Source organism: Limulus polyphemus, unplaced genomic scaffold (assembly GCF_000517525.1).
Source record: "Limulus polyphemus unplaced genomic scaffold, Limulus_polyphemus-2.1.2 Scaffold2707, whole genome shotgun sequence".
In the NCBI taxonomy this organism is placed as follows: domain Eukaryota; kingdom Metazoa; phylum Arthropoda; class Merostomata; order Xiphosura; family Limulidae; genus Limulus; species Limulus polyphemus.
In genome coordinates, this window is record NW_013668317.1 from 134778 (window position 1) to 149331 (window position 14554).

The 14554-nt window shown below is 35.0% G+C and overlaps 1 protein-coding gene across 4 annotated transcripts in view; it reads right to left on the reverse strand.

Annotated features, from left to right (window-relative positions):
- LOC106467691 (acylpyruvase FAHD1, mitochondrial-like) overlaps positions 1–13524 on the reverse strand; it is a 30832-nt gene extending 17308 nt beyond the window's left edge. The window contains exons 1-2 of one of the 4 annotated variants that reach the window (XM_013928069.2): positions 13328–13488; positions 4476–4661 (exon numbers count right to left, since the gene is read on the reverse strand). In XM_013928069.2, coding sequence (XP_013783523.1) covers positions 4476–4612 — 137 coding nt within the window. In that variant the 5' untranslated portion in view covers positions 4613–4661; positions 13328–13488. Of the gene's footprint in view, positions 1–4475; positions 4662–10972; positions 11071–13327 lie in introns of those variants that run through there. The other 3 variants (XM_022395892.1, XM_013928070.2, XM_022395891.1) reach the window with 3 other exon arrangements.
- Between the last annotated feature and the right edge of the window lie 1030 nt (positions 13525–14554).

The following is a 14554-nucleotide window of genomic DNA, read 5'->3' on the forward strand; positions in this document are numbered from 1 at the left end:
TTTTGAGCAGACTAAAGACACAAACTATCTCATTGAAATCTTGATTTAAAAGAAAGAAATGATGCTAGGTACATTAGAAAGACTTATAAAACCACTAGGGGACATTCTGAGCTTCTGATTGATTATTCATGTCATATATAGAAGTAAGTGTTTATTAGGGAGCATTTCTAAAAATGGAAAGAGGTGAGTGGGGTGCCAGTGTGTTTGATTCATTACATGAGCAATATCTTAGCAAATAGAAAAGATAAGAACTTCTTATTTTATACTCTAGCTTGTCAATATCTGTAATTTGAGTTTGTAATTCGTATGAAACTATAGACTTATTATTTGACTTTATAAACACCTAATTTGAACCAGTGCTGCATTCAACATACCACATGACACACAAAAATTGGTTTACCTGTGTTTTTTAATATTTACTTTTAAATTAACAAATTGAATAATACATAGTTCAAAACTTTGAATTATAATCTACAGTTTGATGCCAAACTTTCTGACATAAATTCATGAAATAGTAGTTCAATAAAATTTTGAATGCGAGTCAACAAACGAGATGACATGCCCTTTCACCTGTGACCCGTATAGAAAGGGTTAAAAGCTAGTAAGTGTGAGTCAGAAAAATGAGCAAATACTTCCCTGGTGCTGGCTTTTCCATGATAGTCCACAGAATAAATACAGTCTGGATTTGACAATGGAGTGATTATATATATATATATATATATATATACACACACTATGAGGATACCTCAAGTGGTCTTGTAGAACATCTCCCATTTTACAGTGAGCACAAGCAGAGCAAGGGCAGATGGTATGAGCATTTTCCCATTATCCTGGCTTGATGCAGGTTTTGGGTAAGTATACCCTGGAAGGCAATACCAGTCACCTTGCAGGATCTCATTAAATAAAAAGAGGCTCTGAAAAAGAAATAGTATGTATGTAACTCAAAGGTGGTGGGAAGAGTGAAGAATGGTGAACTGAGAAAACCAAAAATCTCCAGAAGATAAAATAGCCATGATCCACCACCGCTGCATTTTGGAGCTGGTAAGTGGCAAGGACTCTCATACTTCACTTGAAGGAAGGGGGAAATGATGCAGTAGGGACACCAGAAAAACGCAACATAGTAAGTGCAATGGGTGACCACAAAACCCTATGTTGAAAAGCAGACCAGTCCCAATTTATTCAACCAGGATCAGAGGGGTGGGCAGCTCTCCTGACACTATTTTACTCATGATATTCCATGATTTGGTACAGTCTGGGATGGACCTTATTCATGAAGCAAACATTGCAACAAAACCTCTAGCAGTCTTGCAGAACACCACATTTCAACAGTGAGCATTATAGACCTTAGCCATTCCTGGGTGATACACATTTTAAACTCCTTTCTGTGCATGTCACAAAGTGTTAAGAGTTACATTCAAAATTTAATTAAACTACTTTAATATCAATGTTTTTTAATGAAATTATTATTATTGTCAAGTGTGTTATAATTCAAATGCTTATATTATCTAAGTTTATATTCCTTTATTTAAAAATAAATCTTTAAAACAATAATAAAAACATTTCTTGTCACATGATGCACATGCAGCTAAAGGTGTTTTACTTTCCTTTATTCTATTTCAATAACTTTACATCGGAACCATAGGGCTAGGTTCAGACTATGTACATAGATACAAGTTTCAAATTCCATGTGGAAACAGAAAGGGGAAGTTGTTAAAATTTTTCTCCCCCCTCTGAGAGTAGCCACACTCACTTTTCATTGGAATGACATGCTTATAACCAATAGAAAGACTGTTTTTTGAAGTACAATTCATCAAGGTTATCTTGAAACTTGTTGCACCATTGTGCATAGCACTTAGTTACCTTATAAGTATTAGTTTGATAGACAATAAATTGCATTTAGATTTTACTTAATTATATATTATTTATATTTCAAAATTAATATTTCAAAGGTTTAGTAATTTTTTTTCACTATTAGCTAAACTTTGATCTGTAAGGTTTATTTAATAAGAGAGTGCAAAAATTATTTGCTGAAGGCTAAAGTATTTTTGCTGATGATACCATTTTATTGCCTGTGAGTACTCGTTGATCTGTGTCGATATAAATAATAAATGGTAGAGGAAAGGAAAATAAACTATTAGTGGAAAAAGGAAAGATGTGAAATTATGCATATGGCCCAAAGAAAATATTTTAAGATTATTCAGTGAAGAGATAATAGGTATGTATGTATATATATTTACATTTTTAACATTTCAGTGCACTGTACATTGATGATAACAGAGAGCTGGTGATATGGTAGAGAAAATGGAAAATAAAATATAAACATTTACCTTAAAAAACATTTGATATTCATTTAGGAGGTGCAAGAGATTATTCATATGGAATATGAAAACTGTAATATAATAAATAGTATTTTTATACTTAACATGAAAATCACCTTACAGGTGAACTACTCAAAATCCAAGTGCAAGTAACTACATTAAGTAATGAATTTTTAGTAGAAATAGTATAAAAATTAAAAATCAAATATTTTACTTTTTCTGAAACTATCCACTTTTATGGAATTTCTTATCAAGTTTCAAATAATTTCATTCACTAGTTTCATTTTTTGGAAAGAGATTTCACAAGGATTACGTAACCTACTTATAATGTAAGTAGGTAGTCCTAATCAGGTAACAGCCATACAGTGCAGATTTATGAATGAGTATACCTGGACAGACACCACTTGCCACAGAACAGAATCCAACATGTAAAATGGGTCATTGTAATGGAATAAAGAAACAGAAAAATACGTATCCACTCACAGTTGAATTGAGATATGTAGAAAGGCAATGGTTGGTAACCTGTATCTAGAGGAGGAGGAGACAGCCATATGATGTAGATAACATGTGACAAAGGTATTTGGAGTGGTCCATGTGCCAACCTGGATGATTTCTCCCAACAGAAAATAGAAGTGTGTGGCCAGGGAGAGGGTGATATGACAGATCTGGTTGGAGGATACCTGAAAAATACAATGGAATTGGGACACAAGGAAGAATAAGCCTACTTCATAAGCTAGCAAATCTAACAAATTCCAATGGAGAAATAGGTAAGAATGGGAAAAACAGAAGATATTGGATAAGGCTGCCTGATAACCAGCAACAGTAGACACAGACAAACCATGGTGGAGTTGAAGAACACTCCCAAACGGATGAAGTACTGGGTCAGGACGAGAAAGGACTTCTTGAACTTGACTAGCCAACCTACATGAGCAGCATCTCAGAAAAGTAGATGTGTGTACATATGAGATGCTTGTTAGGATGAAGCTAAAAGCAGCCAGTTATCCACGTAATGGTGAAACTGCAGACTTTGAGAAACAAGAAGATGGGCAAAGGTCCTAATCACCCAACAGAATACACAGGGTGCAGAAGTCAGACCAAACAGTAAAGCCCAAATGTAACATCTAAATGTCAGGGAAATAGGGATGAGAAGGTACGCATCCAAGACATCTATTTTTGTCATCCAAAGACTCAGAGTAAATGCCTGCCAAAAATTGAGGAAAGACTCCATGGAGAAATGAGGAAGGTTGATAAAACAGTCTTCTTGGAAACTTTGAACAACAAGGAACAGAACCCCCGGAGAAGGGTGACAGATTGGTTTGATAGCAACATTGTGAAGATCTTGAACTGCTTTGGATAGAGATTGGCAGAAAAGTGGATCCCAAGGAGGAAGAAAGGGAATAATGGAGGTGGGGTTAGAAAACGAAGGTAGACTTATTTGGATAACACCTGAAGCATCCAAGGATCTATGATGAAAGCACTCCACAGGAGAAAAAATTTGGCCAACTGTGCCAGAGACCCAACAATGAGCAATCTGAGACCCAGGAGAGAGAGAGACAGGTAAAACAGAGGAAGGAAGAAAGATGAGAGTGTTGTTGAGCAGCTTCCTCCCTGGACTCCAATGAGTCAGGAAGATCTTCAAAGACTGACTGTCATAAAAATGTAGTCACACAAATAACAAATGGGCAAGCACATATAAGCTAAAGGTTTGTCCCTACATAGGAGATCCCAACAATGAAGGAGTCAAGTTTGTAGAGAAATAGCAGAGGAAGACATGCATGCAAACATAGAAAACTAGAGGGAGCAAGTATATGCCGAAATCCCCTCAGCGGAATGGTGGATAGAGGAAAGGTAACACAGGAGGGTGGTGAGGGTCAAACAGAGATGGGAAAATCTCATAGCAGATCAGGTCATGTCCCAATGCCTGAATCAAAAACTAAGTTCTGTGAGTCTAGAAAAGGAAATTTTGAATGATGATACACTAATGTGTAGGAATCAGAGGCATGATCAGCATGGACCCTGATATCTGGAGAGGGTAGAAAAACAAGATATTCCATGGAAGTAGCAGCATGCAAGAGGGAAGGAGTCATAAGACACATGGGATACAGATAAAATGTAATGTACATGGAACACCATATCGAGGAAGGCAAAAGGTCTGACCTGGGACTGCACAGCAAAGGAAAATGTTGGAAAGAAGCTATCCAAACCCTTCTTGTCCTGACCAGGTTCCCCAGGATATGGTATGTCTGGTCTTGGGCCAGGAGACACAGCAGGCCACATGATGGACTCCAACTCATGATGAACTAAGACTGAAACCTCCTCAGCAGAAAGAGTGGAGCCCAAAGCCTGAGAGACAAAAATACTTTCAAAAATCTTTCACAAAAAAAAAAAAGCAAACACTAGCAAAAATTACAAACGTGAATTCTAAAATGCCAAATCAAGAGGTGATGGGGTTCAGTGACAGTAGTAACAACAATAGTTATTGTAACATGAAATTGTGAGTTCATAACTCAAACTGAGTGTGGGAATTTTCAGATCAACCTACAGTATCAAATTAATGTAAAGAAGAAAAATTATTAAGTTAAAAACCACAAAAATAGTTGTTCTACAAAATCTTTTGAAGAAAAAAAAAAGAATCAAAGCAAATATGAGCAAAAATGAGAAATGTATGAATTCTAGAATGCCAAATCGAGAAGTGAAGACTTAGTTCTATGGTATTGAGGGATTCAGCTGCACCAGAAGGTTGTCTCACATTCCTATTGGTGGAGGGCTGCCACATGCTTATTTGCATTCTACAGTAAGGCTGCACCATGTGTAAACATGTGGGAATAGCTGGGATGATCAAGGCTAGTGGTAAGCAAAAATTACACATACAGAGGGCAGCACTGAAGGAAAAAAGCTATTATGTGGGAAGACTAAAGGTATCGTATCAGAAGGTGATGTGGAGGAGACGAATTTGTGAAGTGTCCACATGCCTTTCTGGATGATCTCATCCTAGGGTTGGTGAAGAAGAAAAAAGTGTGATGAATCAAATGTGAAATAGTCTGGGAGCATCCACATCTGATGACTCGTATGCCAATCACCAGAGGAAGCAATGGAATAATCCCATAAGGGTAGAAAAAGAGTTCCAAGGTGAGAACAAACAAAGATAGGGACCTCAACAGGAAGAGGTCCAAGAAGAGGTATGCTAAATAGCCCAATAGGACACAGGAGCCAACCAGGTCCAAAAGGTAGGGAGATAGGAATGAAAGACAGTCAACTTCCCAAGCAGGTGAAGTTTGAGGAAGGAAAGACCAGTCCAGGGAGAGGAGTATATAAGTGGGGTAGAAGAAGGTTGAACAAGCATCTATAAACATCCAAATGACGGTAGTCACAGGTGAGGAGGAGGAGCAAATGAGACAGAAGAGAGAGATAGTACAAAATGTAAGAAATAAAGTATTCAAATGGGGCAAGCACAAGATCTTTAAGACTTTACAAAGGTCTCAGAAAGGCATGGAAGTTGTGTGAGGAGGATGGAGAAGAATGAAAGAAGCAGAACAAATTGGAAAGGACAAGAGAAGAAACATCATGAGGTACTGGGAAAGAAGAAATGCCATGGATGAGGCCTTCTGACAACCAATAAAGGCATAGACCAACAAGAAATTGATGAACAGTCAGGTAAAAATGGCAGACAGGTGGTATACAGTATGACAGTAGGAAAGTAGTGGCAGAAGGACAAATGACAAAAGACCCACTACAGATGGTGACAGTAAAAGGCAATGGAAGACCAACAAAAAAGTGATGAGAAAATGCCACAGAATTGGAAAGTTTGCCCAGTGGGTGATAGATTGGTAAATTTCATCTGTGAAGATATTTCTTGATGAAGAAGGGATGTGTGAGGTTGAAGCAAGAGAGAAAGATATGGGATAGTGGGGAAATGAAAGGGGAGATTGAATGTCAAGCAGACCAAAGCTAATAAGCTGGTCAAATAGGAACGAACAAGAGTGTTCAAGAAGGAGAGTACTGTGTAAATCTGATGCCCAGAAGGAGGAGACAAATAGGGAAGTAGGCATGGAGAAAGAGGTAAGACCAGGCTTGGTGAGAAATTAACAGCCAGAGCCTAAGGATGAGGAATAGAGGACCATAACAGAGGAAGCCTAGAGTCAAGAAAGGTGGCAAATGCATCCAATAAGGGTGTGTCCAATCAAGAGTAAACCCCACTAAAGACTTGGGGATGTAGAGGCCATTCCATGGATAAAATGCAGACTGGTCAAGAAAGGCTGTTTGCCATCAATATGTAAGCTATTGCTAAGATACAAGTAAGATCAACCCTGTGTGAATAGGCACAAAAATGTATGTTTAATGCTTGAAATCAAAAGGTTCTGAATTGGGTGCCTCACAGAAGGTTAGTACAAGAAATGACTTGGGAATACATTGATCAGATTATGACCAGGTGATCCATAAGCAGGGGCAGGAATGGGAACATGCTCGACAAATAGCGAGATGGTCAAGCTTGTTGATGGAGTGAACATCTGTCCAGCATTCAAATGTCAGAAGTCCTACCCACATCTAGAAATGTACCTCAATCAGCCCAAAAGTATCAAACACTGAGTAAGCATGAGAAAGGACCAAAGTCTCAAGATATGTACCTCCCCAACAAAGTAGCCACTATAAAAGAAAGGAGGTAGAATAAAACACCTGAATATAGGCAAACTGAAGTAAATAATCAAAGAAATAGAATGACAGCCCTAGGCCATGAATATGGAAAACAAAATCCCTCATGATATTAATGAATACAATAAGAGTCAATGCTAAGTCAAAGGGAAAACAAGGAAAAGAGGGAAAGAACAAAGAAAACAAGTGGAGGACAGGTCAAGGATGCCTGTATGGTGTTCAACACAGACCATGGTCAACAAAGGGAGGGAAATAGGAAATGGGAAGAGAAGTGAGGCAAGAGACCAAAGAGGAGAAATGAAAAATGACCACAATTAGATAATGAGACCAACAGCAGAAGAAGAGTAGGGCACCCACAGAAACATGAATGTGAGAAAGTCACTCACAAGAAAAGTGACAAACTAGACTTCTTGTAGAGGGAAGATGAGAAAAAGAAGGTCAGGAAACTAGAAAGGGAAGGTTAGGAGTAGACTGATCTAGACAAGTAATAGAAGTAGAGGACAAGTTCAAGATAAGAGGAAAACTCCTGGGAGAAATCAAAGACAGAAGCCATATGACATCAGTCCAGAATATTAGGGAGAAAGGAACCCTACTGAAGGCATCTGGGCAAAGAAAGGGAGCCAAACAAATAATCAGTACACAAGAAAAATGAAGTAGTACAGGAAAGAGGCTCATAACCCAACCCAATAAGTTCCACCTGGAGGGGAATAGAGAGGGATAGAGCAGAAGTAGAACAGGCCAAATAGAGAAAGGAACGAACTTAAAAAAAGAAGTCCATTTGAAGCATAAAGTGCCTCAGAGAAAGGCTGAAATCAGGTCGAGGAATACAGGACGGTAAAGAGAAAATGACAAAAATGTGAATATCGGGAACCAGAGAGTGAAATGGAAGGTAAGGAGCCTGAACTCCAAAGCTGGCTAAATAGATACCAATGACAGAGAATTGAGAAAGGGAAAGGAAGAAAGTCTACAAATCAGGACCAAAGTAATCACGAATGTGAGAGGGTGTGAGAAAGGAACCATTAGAGAAGTGAAACAGTATAAATCCTAATAACAAAGAGAAAATATAAGGTAAACTCCAAGAATCAGGGAGCAAGAAAATGAGAAATAATAAAGAACATAGGTAAAAGATAAGAAAAAGGACATATTTGACAATGAAGTCTGGAAGGAGCTGAAAGAGCAAGGTAGTTTCATGAATGGTAAGGTACTACCCAAAGCTAATCAGGTAATGTTGTAGTCCAACAGATCATTCCTGACCGAGGAGAAAGAAAGTGAGCTAATGGGACAGGAGTAGGAAGCCCACTAAGCATGTGGCAATCCACAACACAATGAACAATCATGTTATTCTACTATCAGAGGTTAAATAATAATTACTTCTGACCCCTCCATTTAGCACCTGTTGTCAAGTGATTATGAGAACAAAGACTCATTCAACAGAAGAGGCTTGCTCTTGGTGAATGACAGCTATGACCTGAACATAAAACAAAAGTACTTCTGACTATGTCCAAGTCTACATCCTTCTGGTGTTCTAAGCATTCTATACTGGATGCAGTTACATCAATAAGTATAAAATTAGCAAGAAAAAACACCTCTATATCAATGTGTTTTCTCATCCTGCTTGTAAGTATCCACATGGGTGGCCTGCATTTTTTGTGTTCCGTGTACAATGAGACACTGATTTTTACTTTTACTGTATAGAAAATAAATACGAAGGAAAAGCAGTTCCACTTTACAGAACTAGGATTCTTATGATGCACTTTTAAACATGGTGCAGTTGTAAACTCTTTTCTAAATAAATATGGTACAAATATATTGTATGTGAAGAATAAATTTAACAGTTGATATTGTAATTATGCTTAATGCTGCATAGTTTATATGCATTGTACTAGTACTATTCATATAGTCAACAAATTGTTCAAATATATATTATACTATATTTTTCATTTAAAATTCAACTTATTACCCATTTTACTAAATTATAGACCTACACAATCATAAAATTAAATGAACTTGAATTAATTTACCCAAAAATAACTTTAAAAGTATAATGGAACTACCCATTTATCCTTCACTTGCACTAAATGCTGTTAACAGGAAATTGGTCATCCAGTTAAGGCCAATTTAAAAGTTAAGGGAAAAACAAAATCTCAGTGTTTTTCAATGGACCACAAGCTCACCCAGAATTTTCCTGGTGTCCCTACAGACCAATCCATTCCACATGTTTTTGACCATTTTCTTTAGTTAATGTTTAACCCCAAATTATCCACAACATTATATTCCACTTTTCCTCTACCAGCCTGAAGCAGAATTTAAAATTAAAGTAGCATCCTGTGGTAAACAATAAAAATGTTTAATAAAGGACAAAAGAATGTTAAAACATGAGGTTACAAACATTTCAATGTTTTTATTTCTTTGTGCATGTCAAATCTTTTTGTCATTTGAAAACAAATATTTTCAATGCTATGAAATTTGCAATTTGCCTCTAGCTTCTACAAGAAAATGTTTCCATGTATAGCCTGTCAACTATCATTTCATTTTCTCACAGATGTTTAAATTTTCATTCATGAAGCTTGGTTAATTTGGTCATACTGATGTATCAATTCATTTCCAACCTCGTATGACATATCCTCTAATGGTGTTATAAAATTATGTGTAATATAAATATCTTAGATTCATTACATTCTAAGATGTTTGAATAAAATACAATGTGAGAGAAGTAAAAAAGTTGAAAAAGAAATATTTTATGACCAAATATGGTAAAAACTTAACTCATTATAGTAAACAATGCAACTCAAAATTCAACTTAAGGTATGTTTTATAATTTCTTTTATTTACCTGAAGGTTATTAGAAATATACTACATGAGAGTTCTTATTTCTCTGGCACCAACATATACCTTGTGCCCCCTTTCCCATAGATATATTGACAATTTTTTAAACAAATTATACACACATTTGACATGCATATATACACATTACACATTGCTAAACATATTTATCCAACCAGAATGCACACTCAAAATGAAACTTTCACTGAAAATAAAATTTTACATGGATTTAGATGTAAACAACATTAATGAAACATTCCTGTTTAAAATTTCCAAAAATACAGATAATTTTAATACAGAAATGTTATTTTATTTCTGAATACAAATATTCCAAATGAGTTATACTACACACTACAGTGTCACAACTGAAAAATTATTGTATACAAAAGTAATTTGTTGTACAAAATTTTGTGGAGATCGCTTACTCTCACATTTCACAACAAGGTTTCTTTCATGTTTTAAATGCTAGATTTATTGAATTTCATGGTAAATAATATTCTTGCTACCAGTAATGGAATTAAAACATTCTTACACAATCTCAACCTTTTCAAAACTATCACATCTACACCATAATTTTTTTAAACTAATTCTTTAGGTAATAAACAACTAGTGTTATTGCAAGCTGCGTAATAGTTCCTTATATAATGTAGCATTATGTTATTAGTTTAGTTATACATTAGTGTGTGTCAATTACTGTTCTGTTTACCATTCTTACTATTTCACCATTTTAACTATTATTACCATGATTGTCCTTTTATGTTATTATTGCTTATGCATTTCAGCTAGTTCTTAGTTTCATTTTTTTTCATTTTATTTATTACTTCCAGCTGTCTGTTCTGTAAATTTACCATACATGTAAAGGATAAGTGTAGACTTGAAGTCAGATTAGTTGTGTATTAGTTGTTCACCATTCTGGAAATCATGCTATAGTCTATAGTACCCTAATACACCACGTGTTAGGTAAACTCAGCAGAGTTAAAAGTGCAAGAAATTATGTCAGATACTTTGTCACTGACATTATCTGAGAATGTTAAGCATCTGCAGGAAAAAATCGATAGCAATACCTGCAGAAGCTGAAGCTAGCAGGCTTGCAAAGTGACCCAAACATTTTGCCAGACAGATTTTCTGATATCGCGAGAGGCGTAACCACATCACTAACAGAATTCACCCCTCACAACTACCTTTTTTCATTGCCTGGCATGTATGAAATTTGGCCATATTCTTTGCTGCTCATCTCTTCCAGTGTGACTTGAAGTGAGAAAACACAGTAGGAATATAGACAAGGGAAAGTGGGTGATCACTCTTGGCACCTAGAAATTTAATTAACAGAATCATATGTACTGGCAGCCAGTCTGAGACTAAATATTATGATGCCAAAAATAATTATTCATGGAGAACTGAAATACAGAGAAACTATTTTTGATCTGTTTGGTTCATATGGTAAAATTTCCAGACTTTCAGGATACTGTTGAAAAAAAATGACAATGTGATGGACTGATAAAGTTCATTGCATGCCAGATCTTAGTATATTTGAAAATATGTTATGTTTTGTGTGTCATTTTGGGCTATAATGCAAGCTAATACTGTCATGTTATCAAAAGTTTTACCTGGCTTTGGGGCTGGATGATCATTTACACTTTTATCCGATAGTATAAAAGGATACATTTATCTGATATAACTGCCATAAAATGTTTGCTACACAGACAGCTGTAGTCTGACAGTTCCCAGTCTTTCTGATTGACAACTGACATCCATTGATTCCGCCACTCTTAATCTTTTGGAAAAGGATAGAAAACAAGACCAGACTTTTTTCCCCATCTACTGCTACATCCAACAGCACAACAAGCAATTATCATGATGGTACTGATGAAGCCAAGGCATTAAGTCATTTAAGACAAGTTCACACTGCTATGTCTGGAGTACACATGCAATAGCTTTACCTCCACAATGGCCAAAACTACGGAAGTTCCTAGCTTGTGATGTCATGTGCAAAACCTCAATAGGCACAGCTCATACACTGCAGTATGTTCAGTAACTTTTACTTGTATTTACTGTACCTTGGTTATTTATAATTAGAATAATTAACATTTTTACTGTGTATTAAACAGTTTTGTTATTCTTTTAATTGTTTTTATCTACATAAACATGTCTTTTGTTGTATTACTTGTATCATCTCACTACCCGCCTATATAGCTAAGCAGTAACATAATGTAGCCATTGATCTCACACGTGTTGAGCTTATCTATATGTAAACTACACTGTTGGAGCTGTATTGGGTGTTGTTTGGGAGGATTATACAAAGTTTTACACATATTGGTGTTATATTTTTTCAAGGAAAAGATAATCAAAGATAATGCTTGAAGAAAACAAATAGTTCTTTTTATAAATTATATTCCATTATTTCCCCAATGTTAGTTTCATTAACAGCATTTATAAAAGTTTTAATATTCACAACATTCCTAATTCCATATATTTTATATATGTATGTTTTATCACAATGATTATTTTGAATTATTCAATAAGGGTATGGTTTAGAACTAATCTGAGAAAATCTATGCCTCCTAAATTGGCCTAACCTGGTGAAATATTATTGGGATTCTAATATTTATGGCCAAAAAAAAATATTATAAATTTTCAGAAAAGGTACATCAATTAAAGAATCAATGTATTTACATTTTTTTTTTACATTGCATTCTCCTAGTGTATTAAATAAGTTGCACTACTTGCTCATCAAGTCGCTGGTTAATTTTTATTTCCGACATACGTTTGATCAGAAATTACTGAAAACTATGGGCATACTTTGTCAGCCTTTCAAATAGATCTACACAGTTATAATCATTAAATAAAAAAGCACATTTAAAATAAGAAAAAAAAATACATATTATGTATTACAATGCCAAGATGGTTTACCAGGAGTTTCAACAATATGGAATCTAAAACTTTTTTCAGTACATCAATGTCAAGTTCACATTACAATGTGTAGTCTATGGATAAGGGAAACGTTTTTTTTGTTTGTTGTTGTTGTTTTTGCAGCATATAGCAAAATATTAAACCTAATTCTGAAATGATCTCTTTTAAGTTTTACTAATGTAATCTAAACTGCATCCTTTCTGGTCGATTCCTTGATCATTTGGAATAGAAAACCATCTCTTATCACTTCACGTTCAAGAAACATTTTTTCCCCCACTATTATTAGGAATAGTATTACTATTACTAGTAATATTAGACTATATATATAATTCAGAGTAAAGCAATATAATATTTTATTTTTAACTTAAGCAAAACAAAAAATATAATTATTTATAACTTATAACTATAAGGCAAAGGCGTAACACTGAAAACGTGCCAATACTATTTTACTGTATTTTTATCTAAACAATAAAAAATTAAAAGCAAGCGTAAACTCATCAAAGTGATCAATGTTTTAGCGAAACAAATCAAAACTATTAGTATTATTTCAAGTATTTGCTTCAAACTTCGACATTTATAATAATATATATATATATATAAATTAAAGTTTGCAGGTTATAACTTACTTATAATTTCTCCCAACTCCTATAATCTTTCTACCAAATTCGACAAATCTGCTCAGACGCATTCTTGCTCATGAAAAACTATCAATTTCAAAATATATATTGCAGCTCAAACCTATTAAAACTTAAAAATCGATTCACCTAATTTAATCTAATAAACTATAAACCAAAATAGAGAAATCACTTATTCTATTGGACCCCAAAGAATTTAACGTCGCCCTCTATTTTTCTTTTGTAAAATTGTGATGTAGATATTTATTAAAATAAATAAAGTATAATAAATAAAGTTTAATTTATTTGAGAAAATGTTTTTTTAAGCAAGTTTACACAAATCACTGCTTATTGAAAGAGAAGATAAACAAAAACACATGCGCGCGCACGCACACACACACAGATAATATTTTATTTTCTATTCCTAAACTCTTGTCCACCAGTGGGTCAGCGATAAGTTTGCAGATTCACAATATTAAAATCCGGTGTAGTGGCCAAAGCGCAGAGAGCCTATTGTGTAGTTTTGCGCTAAAACAAAAAACTCTAACCTCTAACTTTATTGCATTGCATTTTTGTTCTAGGACTACATTTCATACAAGTGGGTGTAAGTCAAAGTAAACTGAACAACAATAGAACATGTATATTCAAACCTCCCTTTTGTGAATTATCATCGCTTAAGGGTGGTGAGTTAATGTTAAATGAAATGTGTAATAGCAAACAACAGTTTGTTGAAGGAATGCAATGTATGTACACTTTATCTATTATAACAGAAGCATTTATTACTATTTATATTTTGTTGTAAGCTATATTTTTTAATGTTGTAATTTGTTTGTTAACTAGAGTTTGTTTGTTTGTAATTAAGCACAAAGCTACACAATGGGCTATCTGTGCTCTGTCCACCACGGGTATCAAAACCCGGATTCTAGCTGTTACGTCTCTATCTGACTGCAGTTCAATTACTCATTACCTACACACACATTGTCCCGTCACGTTGTGACCATCTTTTATATACCAGCCTACCCTATATCTAGTAAATGCTAGGGCATTCACCAAGGTACAGGATAGTTCTAGAAACGTGGCGTGACGCTAGTCATGTGACCTCGCTGACGCAACACTGCCCCTTCCTTAGTATTGTTCGTCCCGAACAATAACCACATACAATAAACCAATAACAATTAACAATAACTCAATTAAATGTACAGAATTACAATCAAAAAATTGCAATACAACAAAGTCTCT